This window comes from Pelodiscus sinensis, chromosome 4 (genome assembly GCF_049634645.1).
Source record: "Pelodiscus sinensis isolate JC-2024 chromosome 4, ASM4963464v1, whole genome shotgun sequence".
NCBI lineage: Eukaryota > Metazoa > Chordata > Testudines > Trionychidae > Pelodiscus > Pelodiscus sinensis.
In genome coordinates, this window is record NC_134714.1 from 6,125,421 (window position 1) to 6,141,142 (window position 15,722).

A 15,722-nucleotide genomic window follows, 5' to 3' on the forward strand; every position below is an offset into this window, starting at 1 on the left:
AGGAGAACAAAGTTAAACTCCAAGTAGGGTTGCCAGGTATCCGGTTTTTGCCAGACAGTTCGGTATTTTGGCCTTCCATCTGATAAAAAAAACAACAGAGAATACCGGACAAGTAAAATGTCTGGTATTTTCTGTTTTCCTTGGATGAAAGGCCGGCGGCGTCTGTGAGGGTGGCGGAGTGAGGAGCGCGGTAATTTAAAGGCGTAGTGGCCTTTTTTTTCCTCAAAAAGATGGCTGCCGGCATCTGCGAGGGCAGAGGGGGAGTGAGGAGCGTGGTAATTTAAAGGTGCAGTGGCCTTTTTTTTCCCCCTCAAAAAGATGGCCGCCAGCGTCTGTGAGGGCGGGGAGAGCGAGGAGCGCAGTAATTTAAAGGTGCAGCAAACTCTTTTCTCTCTCTCTCTTTTTTTTTTTGCTTAACAAGTTTGGTCTCCTTCCCCCCCCCCCCCCCCCACCCCCCAATTAATTTTTTTTTTGCCAGTTCGGGATTTTTTGTGAAGGTATCTGGCAACCCTACCTCCAAGGACAACAAACCGGAATGCCAGCGATATCGGGATGTACAGACCTCACAACACAACACGTTGGGACCATTTCCCCCCCCCCCCCCCCAGACAAGTTCAAAGAAGCACATTCACTCCTCTGCCTCCCTGCTCTGTAAATACAGGAACCTGGAGAAACGTCCACCCAGGTTACTGACAATAGAAGCTTTTCTCTCTGCTCCTGTCTGCTCTTCCCCCATTTTTATGCTGCAGCCAGAAACTCCGTTTGGGGTTTCACAGAGACCCTTTGGGTGTGTGAACCTCTCTTCTAAGGCAACGCTAAGCCTGTAGCAGCCTCAAGGCCCATCCTGAAGGCCCCTATGTACTTTCCGGCACTACCCCAAGCGCCGACCCAACTCACGCAAGCACCAAAGGTCAGTTTACAATGACAAGACGCGAAGATTTACACCAGCTGAGCCCCATCCAAGGTTTTTGGTGCCATTCATATCTTGCTGAGATTGCGTCTGCCTCCTGGCAACCAAGCATCGGGTTGCTGGCGCCTCCTGTCCTGCAGCTAAGTCTCATCAGTCACGTCTCCTGCACCGCTAACTCTTCCGCCATCCTGCAAACAATGCCCATGGCCGGTCTCCACCGGCTCGCCCCTGCCGGCACTGGAGACAGTGAGGCAAAGCACAATACTGAGGGCAGCTCTGACGCATGACACGGCTGGAGCAGTAGCTCAGCCACCCCACGAGAGAAAGCCGAGCACAGGAGAGGAAGGGCTTGCTCTGTTCCCTCCCAGCTATTTCACGTCAATGCCTAACCAACGTTTGAGAGAGAGGACATCTTTGTTAAACCTCAGCCTCCAGCACCCACATCCCCATCGTTATGGGGCGGTACAGTTAGTGCAGGTTGGACCTCCCTGGTCCGGCACCCTTGGGACCTGACCCGTCCCAGATAAGGGAGTGTGCCAGACCAGGGAGGTAATTTCTGGCCACACTGCTGCTGCCAGCCCCGGCCCGACCGGCAGCCTTCCCCCTCTCGCTGGCCCTGCCGACCTGCCGGGCAGTCCCTCCGCCTCCAGGCACGCCCCAGCGCCCAGCAGCCCCACTGCCTCTCTGTGCACCAGGCTCCCGCTCAGCACCCAGCTCTTGCTGCCGCACCAGTTGCCCCGCAACCTCTGCGTGCCCGGCTCCTGCTGCCCTAAAAGCCCTCTTGCCCTGCCAGCTGCAGGGCTCCCCTGCGCTAGCTCTCCACATGTGGCCAGACCAGAGAGTCCCAGTTCAGAGAGTTTCAACCTGTAATACATAATCCTCAGGCACTGAGAAGTGCTTTTTTTTTTTTATAATGGAGATTGCCTATCTCCTAGGTCTGGAAGGGACCTTGAAAGGTCATTGAGTTCAGTCCTCTGCCTTCACAGCGGGACCAAGACCCATTCCTGACAAATTTTTGCCCCAAATGGTCTCTGCAAGGATTGAACTCACAACCCTGGGTTTAGCAGGCCAGTGCTCAAACCACTGGCAGGGCAGAGCTCATAGTCTGGAGGTTTCCAAGGCCCAGCACAAATGTTTTCTGCCTTTTTTAAATCCCTTCTAAAGTTGCTAGAAAAGGGGAACAGTCCCATTTGAGCACCCATTCTGGACACGTCACTTTTATGGCTCTCCTGCCAATCCAGGGCTAGAGTCCAGCTCAGGAAATGGTCCGGGGAGGACGTTACGTCCAGCGCTGCCGGCCGACAGCAGCCCAATCTGGCCCCAGGTTCAAAGCTGGCCGAGTTATAAATAACGTTACTTCCCCGGGGAACGCCAGGCAGTCTTACTGAGAGGCAGCCCTGCGCGGCCAGCCTGCCATGGGACAGTCCGGGGTGAGATGTTGCTCTTTCATTCTTGTTTCCATCTGCGTAAACCCTTCGCTCTTACAAACAGCTGGTCCCTTTATACTCCTGCTGTAGGGCAACTGAAACTTCAGTCCAAAGTCCTGGAAACATCCATAAAACGTCCTTTCAAGCGAGCGCAGCAGTGACAAATAATCTCATTCATTTGAGTGCTGGCCGGTTTGTAAAGCATTGCATTGTTCTTGATGCTCTGTGGACTCAAGAGTTACAGGGCAGGAGGAACCTAATAAATCAACCAGGCTGCCTCCGGGATATCACTCAGCTCTTACACGTCACCCCGTTACCCCTGGATTGAGACCAGTAACTTGCTGGGCTAATGCCGGTCGTCCGGAACGGCACCTGGCCATGACTTGAGACCCTAAGGGACGGAGAATCCACCACCTCCTTTGGTAGCTTGTTCCAAGAGTTAATCACCCTCGCGGACCAATCTCTGTGCCTTATTTCCAGTTGTTTAGATTTAATATCCAGCCCCCGGATGCTGCTCTGCCTTGCTCTGTGAGGATAAGGGGTACAGGGTATTTTCTCCCCGGGAAGGCACGGATACATTCTAATCAAGTTTTCAAAAACCGTCCACTCAGAGTGGCACGGACCAAGATTGTTCTAAAATAAAACATCCGATCTATTTCGCCTACAGCAAGCTTAATACAGATTGAACCTCTCTAATCCAGAACGCTCTAGTCCGGCACTCTCTGGTCTGACAACATCCGTGGTCTGGAATGATTTCGGTTTGCTGGATGTCCACTTTTCATGAGTGTGGCCAAGTTTCCGGCGGCTTCATACAGTTTGTTTACAGCCGCCAGTCCTGGCGCTCCGTGCTCTGTGCTGTTCTTTAGCTCTCGTGTTCCCCTAAAAGTCTTCTAAGAGCCCAGTGAGCAGTGGCACTGCTGCTCGACAATATTGACCGCCTGTGGTCCGGCAAATTCTCTGCTCAAATCACTGCTCCATCTCCTTTCGGTAATCCGAACAGACTCGGCTCCACGTCCATCACTGCACGGCCTTTTGGTCCCGCTTTCCAGTCATCTCTGTGGCTCCCTCTCCACTCGCTCGAGATCCTTCCAAAGACGAGGATTCCAGAACTGGCCACCGTGTTCTAGTGTCGGTCTCAGGCGCAGAGGGGACATCCCCCTTCCCTGTCCCAACTCACTACTCCCGTTAGGGCTCATGGGACGTGTAGGGCACATTCTGCCACATCGCTGTGCACGGAGCTCACCAGCTGCTGCCCATCTGCTAGGACCCTAAATCCAGAGTCCCTGCTTCACACGACCGTCCTCCGTTCTGTAGGCAGGGCCTGCGTTCCTTATCCTGAGATGTACGAGCTGGCACTCGGCTGGATGACAAAGCCTATCTTATTGAGCCATTCGGACCACTCCACGTAACCGCCCTGTCGCTGCTTTATTCCGCCAGCCCGCGTGTCACCCACAAACTTCATCCGCAGCGGCTTTATATTTACTTGCTGCTCACCGATTCAAATGGCGAAGAGTCAGGCTAGAACCAACCCTTGCAGATCCCCGCTAGCGACGCCCCCATCGATGGTAATTCACCATCGTCAACTCCCTTGTGAGCAATGTCAGCCAGCCAGTTCTTAATCCATTTACAACGTGCTTTGCGGTGATTGGTCGGTGCTCGGTTTTTTTTTTAATCAGAACCCTGCGTGGGCCTAAGTCAAGTCTTAGCAACGTTTAAGTCTATGACGTTTACGTTTTTACTTTTACCGCTCAAACCTGCAACCTTTTGAAAGGAGGAAATCAGGTTTGACAAGACCTATTTTCAATAAAACCATGTTGACGGGTATTAATTATCGTCCTACCCTTTAACTCAGGGGTGGGGAACGTAGGGCCCAAGGGCAGGATGCAGCCCCTGGCTTGCCTGAATCTGGCCCCTGCAGTTCTCACGAGCCAGCATGACTGGGGCGGGGAGCAGGGGGGGGGGGGGGGGGGAAGAGCCCAGCCCAGCAGGGGGGGAAGGGCCAGGCAAGAGGGAGATTTCAGGGGACCCAGCGGAGGTGAAGCTAAGCACAGTCACCCAGGCAGATGCTGAGTTGATCACAGGTGCTGGAGTCAACACAGCCTTGGGCAGCAAGGCCCTGCAGTGACCTCACACACGCAGCAGGGGGCAGGCTTCCCCATGGCTGTGCTCGAACCCAGACCCAGAACACCCACCGGGAGGGGGGGGGGGAAGAGAGAATTTGAGGCCAATGCTCCCTCAGCATCAGACTGGCTGGCAATCCAGGCCGGACGGGGTCATTACTTCTCAGCAGTGTGGCCAGAGGGCCCCATCCCATGGGGGACTCACAGAATCAGGAAGGTGGCTAGAAAGCTGGGTGTTACCGAGTGGCTGATGGGAACCCATCAGGTCGGAAGCCAGCAGCTGCTGCCTTTCCTAAGCCCCCAGAGGTGGATTTCATTGCTACTCACAGGCAATTGTGACTCCCCCCCCCCCCACGCCCAGGGCTGCCTCCTGCTCTTCAGACTCATTAGGTCTCTCTAGCCCAGTGTTTCTTAAACTTTTTAAGACCGAGGAACACCCAACAATTTTTTTTTAAATGAGGAACTCACCAAGGATTTTTTGTTAAGCGCAAAAAAAAAAAAAAAAAAAAAAAAGGTGGGGGGTTGCCTGCCGCTTTAAGGCGGCCATTTTGAACACAGTTTAAGAAACACTATTCTAGCCCTTTTCCCGCTCCAGTGTGCTCCTGCCATGCAGGCCAGCCATTACTCTGAATGCCTGGGCTGAGCCACACAATCTCCTTGGTGAGCAGCTCCCAGGCCCTTGGGCATTTCTTTCCAACCGCCTCCCTAAGCCCCAGTAACCAAGGGTCACGTGCACACTGCCAGGCAGCCACGACACCCCACCCCCCAACTGAGATTAACGAGGCCCTCCCGAGCAGGCAGCGACTCCCGCCAACTCTCCCAACCCCCACCCCGGCCCGGGCGGTGGCTACTCACCCCCGCGGGTGCTTGTCCAGCTCGTGCAGCACCGTGCGGTCGCAGTACTCGAAGACCAAGTGCAGCTTCCGCTTCCTCCGGAAGACTTCCAGCAGGTTGACCAGGTTGGGGTGCTTCAACTGCTGTGAAGGCAACAGCGGAGCAGCCTCGTGAGCAAGGCAGCCCAGCCGGCCCCGCGGCTTGGAGCTGCAGAGCGAGGCGGGCGGGGGAAGGAAAAGGAAAGTGTTTGTGGGATGGAAAGTTCTGGGTCTCTGGAGCAAAGAATGTTTCTTACACAAAGACACCTTGAATCAGCCAGCTTGCCCAGTAGGGGGACCAACAGCGCCACCCGCAGGGCCAAAAGAGACTAGTGGGTGGCAGGGATGTTAGATTTCGTTTCATCAACTAATCGACTAGTCGATGGATTTTTCCGTCAACTAGTCGATTTGTCGGTAAGCGAGGGAGCCACCGCAGGGTTAGCTCCTGTCCTGGGAGCGATCCCCGCTGTGGCTCAGCTCTTAACACATTTAAAAGGCTGAAGCGCAGCAAGGGGGGACCCAACACGAGCCGGGACAGCCGATTCCCATGCCAGCTCTGACTCCATTTAAAAAGCAGAGGCACAGTGTCTGGGACTGGGTGCAAGCCGAGAATCAGCTGATTCCTGGCTCGCACCCGGTCCCCTCTACCCCCTGTGGAGATGGTGTGGGGGAGAACCTCTGATAGAGGCAGCGAGGGGGCGCAGAAGCAGCTAGTTGAGGGACTAGTTGACTATCTGATAAGCGTTTGCTTATCGGATAGTCAACTAGTTGCTTACATCTCTAGGGGTTAGTTATTTCACAGACAATGGCAGGGGGGCACAGATAAACTTGGCTTAAGCAGACAGCTACTAGAGAAGATGCTGGGAGGCAAAAAACCCACCACCAATTTCTACCCATCCCAGGTATTTCAGTATCGCCCACCACATATGCCTGTAGCCTCCGACTGTACCGCAGTGGAAGCAGAGACAATGGCCTGGAAATACAAACAATAAGACCTTCTAGCTGCTGGGGGAAAAAAAACGTTTTATAGAAGATAGGCCACTCCATGGGCCTAAGACATTACGAATCACACCCGATGACGCAGCGAAGCCTTCTGCTCCTTGCTCTGCTAATCGCCTGGCTCGGCTTCGGAGGGTTTCCCGAGGAAATGAGGTTTTGGGGTTGGTTTTCTTGAAGCAATTCCCAAGCCGAGTCTCGCTTGGTATCATGGGCATCCTTACCAAAGAACTGGAGACCCAGGTTCCTGAAGGTCTGGCACCTCTGGGCCTTGTAGGCTGCCATATGAAATTGCTGTTCCATTTCTTTGACAAAGTTTGGTTTTCATTTTGGGTGTTTTTTTTTTAAGCAAGGGACATGGAATAAGTAACTGGCAAAGGAAGAGAAGCAGCGCTGGACCCAGAGGACCCTTAGGCCATTGGGTAATTTTCGTCAGATGAGTACTGCCACTGTCTGCAGGGAGATTCCTCCTGCACTGGCAAAGACAGGCATCCCTGCGGTTTGTGCTGGACCGAGCTTTAGAATCAACAAGGAACGTTCAGCAGGAAACTGACAACCAGGCCTCTCCACGGTGCTGTACTGGGCCAGCTTGAAATACGTGGCCAAACAATTCGGAAAAGGGAACGAGCAGCAAGATAGTAGAGAACAATTATTTCAATTAGCCAGCACGGGAGGAGACTGTAAGGAACTTCAGAAGGGTCTAAGTTGTGCCTCAACCTTTTTTTTAATCAAGTACCCTTTTAAAAAAAATTATAAAGACCCACAGACCCTACAGTTTTCAGACACACAAATCTTGTTTCTACAGTTTCAACACGTTTGTTTCAACAACTTAATTGTAGTTGGGTGGGCGATAACATTGTTGGTTGAGATACACTGCGCTAGGCTGACTAGACGAATCCACTCATACGAGTGAGAATCGTTCTTCTCAATGTGAGAGATTTTATGTACCCATGCAGGTGAAAAGCCTCCCCCCGAGTACCAGGGTGAGATTGCTCATTTCCTCTCCCAAAGGATCGAGCCTCCTTAGAAAAGGTCCACAGGAAACGCCACGAATGGACTGTGTGAGGAGCAGTGGGGCAGATTGGGGCTGGTCAGGTAACAGGCAGCGGCAGGGGTGGCAAGGCAGAGGAATCAGAGGCGATGATAATCAGTGCCGGTTATTTGGGAGCTCCTGGTCACCTACAGCAGTGCGTCTCAACCTTTTTTATAAGGTACCCCCTTGAAAAAAATTATAAGTCCCCCCAGTACCTACAGTTTTCAGACACACACATTTCTTTTCTACCATCGCAACACATCTGTTTAAACAACTTAATCGCAGCCGGGTGGGCGATGAAATTTTTGGGTGGAAAAACTACAAAAATAATAAAGTGCTGGAAAACTTAACACGCAAATTCAGTTTTCTCCAAATTTCACTTGGGTTGACGTACCCCCCCAGAGGTCTCCAGTACCCCTAAGAGTAGTCGTACCACTGGATGAGAAACACTGACCTACAGTAACGCATGAGCCAGGGCCCACCCAAATCCATAGGGGACAGATGTCGCTGAGACCTTCCAGTTTTAAGTGCCCCCAATTTGCATGCGAATATACAGGGCTCGACAAACAATCTACTCGCCCGTGGCGTGTAGATTGCAACCTGGAAGAGCCGGGTTCGGGCGATCTGTGGCTGGCGAGCCCTGCGAATATATATATATATATATATACACGCCTTTTATCAAAACAGAGGCGCACGTGACGCCCCCTGGCCGGCATGTCTGTGCCCCTGGCAAGTGACGGAAACCCGGCTGACTGAAACCATGAGAACCGGAAACAGCCCCTGCCTGGCCGGCCGAAGGAGGCGAGCGGAGGTGAACCACAGCTTGTGAGAATCAATACGGTCAGTGTGTCCCGCAGGCGAGACAAGAGACAGCAGAGGGCAGCGAAAGGCGCCTTTTACCCCACAGCTAGCGGTTCTGCAGGCCTTGACACAGCCTCACTCACAGCCAGACGGCTCCCTTCAAGGGCCACCACGATGCAGATGGCGGTGGCTCACGACACGGAAACGCGGGACAGCCGTGGCGAGGCGACACGCCCAGGAGAGAACAAGCAAGCCGGGCTCATGGCTATTTGGAAAGCGAGCTTGACGCTCTCCCAAGTGCTTAGCCGCCTGCTGACGAGGTGGGTTTCACAGATGCCCAAATAAACCAATTTGTCTTTAAGCTGCCACTGGGCTCCGCGTGGCTTTTGCCGATGCCGACAGACATGGCGGCGCCCTCTGGGCCTGTCCATGCACCGTCCTCGGGCAGAGCAGTCACGGCGCGCGTTTGGGCTGGCGTGTGAAACCAAACTGAGGCCGTTTTTAATATCAAAAGCCAGCGCTGCAGAGCTTCCATGACTCTCCTCAGCTCTGCAGGCTCCACAGGGGAGGCCGAGGGACGTGGGGGGAAACTCGGCTCGGGTGAGGCCGCACCCGGAGTATTGTGTCCAGTTCTGGGTCCCAGGGGCAGCCTGTGGAAGCAGGCAACCTCGGCAGTTGCCTAGGGCGCCGCATTCAACGGGGCACCCAATGACGACGTCACGCCATTGAGGGCTGTGGAGGTGCATTCTGCCTGGGGCGCCAGCTGCCGGCAGCTCACCTCAAGCTGCTGGGCCCCCCCGCTATAGAAAGGATGTGGACGCATTGGAGAGGGTCCAGCAGAGGGCAACCAAAACGATTAGGGGGCTGGAGCGCATGACCTATGAGGAGAGGCTGAGGGAGTTGGGTCTGTTTAGTCTGCAGAAGAGAAGAGTGAGGGGGGATTTGAGAGCAGCCTTCAACTCCCTGAAGGGAGGTTCCAAAGAGGATGGAGAGAGGCTGTTCTCAGTGGTGACAGATGGCAGAACAAGGAGCAATGGGCTCAAGTTACAGTGGGGGAGGTCCAGGTTGGATATTAGGAAAAACTATTTCCCTAGGCGGGTGGGAAGCGCTGGGATGGGTTCCCTACGGAGGTGGTGGAATCTCCATCCCTAGAGGTGTTTAAGTCTTGGCTTGACAAAGCCCTGGCTGGGTTGATTGAGTTGGGTTGATCCTGCCTTGGGCAGGGGACTGGACTCGATGACTCCTGAGGTCTCTTCCAGCCCTGGGATTCTAAAGTCCAGCTTGCGAGTGGCATTTTAGCAGGCTGCCACGGAGACCGTTCATTTCCTGCGGAACAATACGGCTCTGGGCAAAGAGCGGTCAGTGCTTAACGGGTCGGGCAGTCCCTCGCCACAACAGAGCACCCAAAGGCTCCGTCAATCTGCCACAGCCTCTCCCAAAGCCCTTGTGAGTTGCAGTCGATGGGGGTCTAGCTATAGAAAGCTGCACTCAGATTCTCAGAGCCATCCCTGGGCGGGGTCAGGCAGCAGCAGTGGGGACTTCTCCCCGCCTAATCCCAACTGGCAGAGCACGACGAGCAGCCCTATGGCACCTTAGGCTTAGAGACTAACCAGTATAGGGGATCAGGAGTACTCCTCTGAGGAAGTGGGTTTTGCCCACAATAGCGCATGAGCCTGCGTATTTGTTAGTCTCTACGGTGCCACCGGACAACATGTGGCTTATAAAGTTACAGACAAACGTGGCCACCCCGCTGAGGCTGCTTAGTACTGTCCGTGGTCACCCGGCGGCACCTTAGTACTGTCCGTGGTCACCCGGCGGCACCTTAGTACTGTCTGGAGAACCCAGGAGTGGCTTGAGGCCGGCTGCGGCAGCTGGTGCCCCAGGTGGGTGGCGCATTTGGCACCTCCCCCACATGGCCGTCAATGGCCATGATGTCATCATCGGGCGCCTGGGCTAGAGGCGCTTTAGGCAACTGCCTAGTTCGCCTAGGCTCACGGGCCGCTCCTGGGAGTACCCTGCGGCACCACAGTACTGTCCGTGGTCACCCTGCGGCACCGTCGTACTGTCCACGGTCACCCTGCGGCACCTTCGTACTGTCCGCGGTCACCCTGCAGCACCACAGTACTGTCCGTGGTCACCCTGCGGCACCGTCGTACTGTCCACGGTCACCCTGCGGCACCGTCGTACTGTCCGCGGTCACCCCGTGGCCAGGATAACAGCGTTGGGTTATAGCTACACAGTCCTCTACTGATCGGTTGGGGAAGATGTTCGATTTTTCCTTCTGCATCTGAGCAACAGTTGCACTGAAGTTTTTCCTCTCGCTCCCCTTGCGATGCTGGCGGGGGGTACCTGGGAGCATCAGTTATTGCTCTCTCGGAAGTCATGTCAATGCTCCTGGATTGCTGCCTGGTGCATCAGGACGTCAGAACGGCCGTACTGGTCAGACCAAACGTCCATCAAGCCCAGCGTCCCGTCTGCCGACAGTGGCCGGCACCAGGTGCCCCAGAGGGAGGGAGCCAAACAGGGAATCCTCACGTGATCTTATCCTGTTGCTCATTCCCAGCCTCTGACACACAGAGGCAGGGACACCCTCCCTTCCCAGCCGTTAAGGGTGATGCTTACCAGGTAACCTGTTAACATCCCTAATTGCTGCCAATGCCGAGTGGCCCCCTTTCATCTCAGTGGGCCGCATGCTTGCCATCACCAATAACTACGGACGTGTTTGTTTGCAACCTGTTTCACTAGCTGCCGTGCGCTCCTCCAAAGGCCCCCGCCCTCCCGAGCTGGATTGGATTAAAGTCACGCCCGCCTCCTACGGTTGGGTAACACGTGCCTTTGAGAGCGCGCTGACTTGAGCCCCTTTGCGCTGCCCTGTATCAGCTGACGGCATTTAAAATTCATCCTGCTCGAAACAAAGTGTTGGGTTTCTATTGTCGCCGCTACTCATGGTACAAAGACTGACCTGTTTTCACAGTCGTCCCTCTCGTATATTTCAAAGCCATTGCACACAATGGCGCACCTTGACATTCTCTGCGTACTCCCGCAGTCCTTCTGGTCCTCACTACCACCACCCATGAATCGTACAAGCCTTTATCCACGCAATATTTACTCTGCAGAACAGCTCTTTATCGGGGTGCTACTTTCTTCACTGATGAAACCTGTGACCTTAGATAAATAATTTGCTGCCCAAGCCAAGAAATATCCGAACAAACAAACAATCTGTTACTATTTACAAAGAAAATGTCTAAAAGAGGGCAGAGCAGGTCTCCACTTGTTAAATCAACATCACTCCAAACACAGATCTTTCGGTGCTGACTGGCAGGTCGTTGGGTTCTTGACTGTTATGGGCGTGGGGAAGGCACATTTATCATCCATGCTTCCGACAAGTCGCTTCTTGCTTCTAAATCTTAGTATTCTCATCTCCATGCAGTTTGTTCGGAAGAATTATGCATCTAAACAGAGAGAACTGCAGTGCCCGGTTTGCTCCTAGCAGGGCAACAAACCCATAATCCCCATCAATCCAGATCTTGCCCCAATGGAGCTTTTTTCCTCAAACGATTCTGGAGTCACTACCCCGACTCTCAACAGGGATCCAATCCTACTCCAGCTGAAACAAATGAGTCTACCACCACCGACTGTGATGAAGATTGTTGCATCAAGACCCCACAGATGAATATAAAAACACGTAATAAAATACCCAAATGCAACATGGTTTGTAATGAGCCAAGCTTTGGGGACATTTTCCGAACGATGGTGACACACTGCAATCTTATACGTACAACGAGAGGAACATTACTGGGTTGCCAACAAGCAAATTAAGATAATGGAAAAGAACACTGATAGCAGATAATGGTCTCCTACTACTCCATAAATGCCACACAGAAAGTGGAGCCTGGGAAAAATGCCAGGAGGAAACCAGAGACTGGGGAAACTGTTAATACGGGGAAAGAAACTCCTAACCCACTGGTCTTTAAATAATGTTAATTTTTAAAAAGACGCTTCCTTGAATAATTCATTGTTTTCAAGGCAGGCTTTTTGGATGAAAAGTTCCCAAATTCTTGACTTTCCGCTTATCTAAAGTCAGCGATCCTGAATGCCTATTTTCAGCCTTAGATGTCCTAAGATGTTTTCTTGTCTGAGAGTTTGCCTAGGCTGGTATTTTTCAATATGCATCACATTTAAGTGTATTGCTTCCGATGGATCCACGCCCTGCTTGAAAGTACTATTGTATTGTACTGGGAAACATGCAGCGGTAAATAAACCTGATTAACTGACATACACGACTGTAACATGCCCGAAGGGGTTCCCTAGAGCAGGATCAAACGGGGCATCACGTTTCTCCCCCAAAGACCTGAGGAGCAGACGCTACAAGGCCTCGTCTCGCTCCCTCGTTAAGGAGGGAACAGGAGTTGCTAGGCATCTCCAAACTAAGGGCCTGGGCAGTGCTAGCCCTTATGCAGAGGAGCGATTTCAAACCCGAGGGGAAGCGGAACGTGACGTACACGGGCAGGTCGGCAGGACCAAGGCTCGAGACAGCAGTACTTCCACAACTGATGCGGCCGAGGGGGCTTTTCTGCACCCCCCGTCCACCCAGCGGGCACCTCCGGAGATCGCTGCTACTCCAGGAGACACCCCGGAGGGGGAAAGGAAGGGTTTTCCTGGGGCTGCTGCTGGCCAGTCTGTGCAACTCCATCATGTGTACACGCGCTCGCGGCCAAAAGGCTGGCTTCCTCTCCAACGGGCGCACTGGCCGCAGAGGCTCTTGCTCCACACGAGTAAGCGCAGCCCAACGTGGCCTCCTAGGCAGGCCGTTGGATGGTCTTACACGGCCAGGGCAGCCCAGAGACACGTTCCAGTAGCAGAAGGAACCGAAGCGGCTTTGGGCCACGCCAGTCGTTCGGACCAGTTCAGTTCACACGGAGGGTGAGTCGCGTTGGACTGAGACGACCCCTTCTTCCCACCCCCCGTCAGGCTCAAGTTTCTCAGGCGCCCAGGTCTTAGCTCTCCGACCTTTCCTAGCATCAGCCAGACTGCGCGTTTCCCTCCAGCCCACAACGGCTCGTAGAGAACCAGGAGCGCGGGAACCCACTCCCGCTGCCTCGATTGCACGGCCAATGCTAGCCCAAAGGTCCTCCCAGAAATCGACCCCCCACACTCCGCGTACAGAGCTCAGCTCTCTGTCGGGGGAGCGGGGGGCTCCGCTGATTCACCCCCTTTCAAGGCTGCTTGGCAAAAATGAATTTTTGGAACACGAAAGCCATTTTGTATTCAAGAGCAACGTAACCCTCATTGAAAGCGGGGGTGGGGAGCCTGTTTCGGGGCGGGGCCGCTGACCCATTGGAGGCTGCACACAAGTGAGAAGCAAAAACCCCCCCAAACCTTCACCGACGTGGTTCCCGAGGGAGAAGGAGAAAGACCCTCCCCCCACACACCAGTGCCTGGGGGCGGGGGGCAGCCTGGTAGATTTCGTGTGCTCCAGCCCTGTGGGGGGGTGGCTGAGCTCTCAGCGCAGCTTCCCGATGCTGAGCCTCAGGGGCCGGACCCAGGCGAGCCGGGGGCCCCTGGAGTCTGAGGTTCCCCAACTCCGAGCTAGAGCCACAGGGGCCCGGTACTTGTTAGAGAAGGACTGTACAAGGGAAAAAGGCTCCTGCTCTTTTCTCCCCCAACCCAGCCCAGCTCGCTTGGGATGTTTACACGGAGCAGTTATAACCCCCCCCCCAATACCAGACAACGGGGACTGCTCCGGGGGCTGCCCCCCAGGGCCCCGCAGCCGGGGGGCGCAAGGGCCGGTGCTGGTCAGTGCCCAAGGCCCGTCTGGAAGCGGGGAGAAGCGGCTCGGGCCCCTGCCCTGCTGCGCGCAGCAAGGGAAACGCGCGCTCGATTTTCAGCGCCCGGGCGCAGCGGGCAGCGCCCCCCCAGCCCCCCCCCGGGCTCTGCCTCTAGCGCCGGGGCCAGGCGGGGGGCCCGTTACCTTCAGCATCCGGATCTCCCGCAGGGCGATTTTCCTGATCGCCGGGTCGTCCTCCGACTCCAGGAACTTCTTGATGGCCACGATCTGGCCGGAGTCGCGGCTGCGGCACTTGAACACCACCCCGTAGGAGCCCTCGCCCACCCGGCCCAGCTTCTCGTAGCGCTCCATGGCCCGGGGGGGGGGGGGGGGGACCAGCCCGCCCCGCCGGGCCCCAGCGCGGTGTCCCCGGCCGCGCACTGCCCGCTGAGCGGGGCGCGCAACCTGCGCCCGATCGCCCCCAGCAGCCCCCGCCCCGAAGCCGGCCCCGCTGGGTCCTCCCCGCCGCTTTCCACGCCCCCCAGCCCCGCCCAACGGATCGACACCCAGCCTGGCCCTTTTTGTGAAACGCGGCTAGCCCCTTGGCGCCAGGAGCATCCTGCGGCGGGGCGTTCCGCCGGTCCCCGGCCGGCTCTCGCCCGCTCCCTTTTTAAAACTCTCACCCCTTTTCGCTGGCTCGGAAACGCCCCTGGGGCGGGCAGAGAGCAGTTCCCAGCCCTGGGGCCATAGCCCCCAGCTCAGTCTCCACCCACTGCCCCACTGGACCTGCAGCGGCTCATCCCACCCCAGCTGTTTCCACAGCATTTGGGAGCAGCCTCCCCCCCCCCCATGCTCTAAAAAGAGCCGTGTAGACAGACCGCTGGAGGCGGGGGAGGGGAGCCAGGAGGCTGGCTCCAGACACTATTAGAACAGGACTCAGGACTGGGCAAGATGTGGCCCAGGGGCTGGATCAGCCCACAGACCGCGGCTGGCCGCTTTCTATTTATACCCTGCCGCCCCTGCCCCTGCCCCTGCCCATGCCCCCGAATTTCCAGGCGGTGCCTCAGGCAGCAGGATCCTCCCAGTCGCAGAGTTTGCCCAACCGGGGCTAGAGCCACGACTTGGGTGACTGCCAGGCAAAGCAGTAGTGGCAGGAGTAGGTGCTCGGAGCCCCTTGCTGTGCTTTGAATCCAAAGCCTGGGGCCAGCCAACACTGGGGGAGGCTAGTTCCCCAACCCCGCCCCTTCTGGGGTGGAGCCAGCCCATGACCACACACCAGAAATTCATTAAGTACCCCCCCCCTGCAAAAACGTACAGCCCACCCCTGCATTAGAGACTCCAGCAGACCCAGCGCTGAGAGGTGGGAGCAGCATATTAGCCAGACAAGTGTCTCAATGTATTCGAGAGGCATGAACGCAGAAGAGGAAAAGCTCAGGGCGTTCCTGTTCTCATGCCCCGTTGGCCAGTGTTTGGGGAAGAGGCTTCCCGGGGCCCTCACCTCCAGCCAAGAAAGCGAGTCCCTACTCCCCCTTCCATAAAGCTGGTGATCAATTGATTGTTCCAAATCAACACACAGCTGGGCTCCGGGCTACCAGCATGGGCAGGGGGCATGCCAAAGAGAATTGAAACATAAAGGGAGTGTGGTTGTAGCCATATTGGACCAAGGATATTAGAGATGCAGGGAGTAAGGTAATACGGGGACAGACGAGCTTTTGAACTTGCACAGGGCTCTCATCTCTGCCTGGCCGCCTCTTTGATGGGTTGCACCTTTCCTCACCCGCTGACTTAGATATCAA

The 15,722-nt window shown here is 55.4% G+C and overlaps 1 protein-coding gene across 4 annotated transcripts in view; it reads right to left on the bottom strand.

Moving 5' to 3' along the window:
• CDKL1 (cyclin dependent kinase like 1) overlaps positions 1–14,413 on the bottom strand; it is a 30,908-nt gene extending 16,495 nt beyond the window's left edge. The window contains exons 1-2 of one of the 4 annotated variants that reach the window (XM_075926163.1): positions 14,131–14,413; positions 5,313–5,434 (exon numbers count right to left, since the gene is read on the bottom strand). In XM_075926163.1, coding sequence (XP_075782278.1) covers positions 5,313–5,434; positions 14,131–14,298 — 290 coding nt within the window. In that variant the 5' untranslated portion in view covers positions 14,299–14,413. Of the gene's footprint in view, positions 1–1,960; positions 4,114–5,312; positions 5,435–14,130 lie in introns of those variants that run through there. The other 3 variants (XM_075926162.1, XM_075926165.1, XM_075926164.1) reach the window with 3 other exon arrangements.
• Between the last annotated feature and the right edge of the window lie 1,309 nt (positions 14,414–15,722).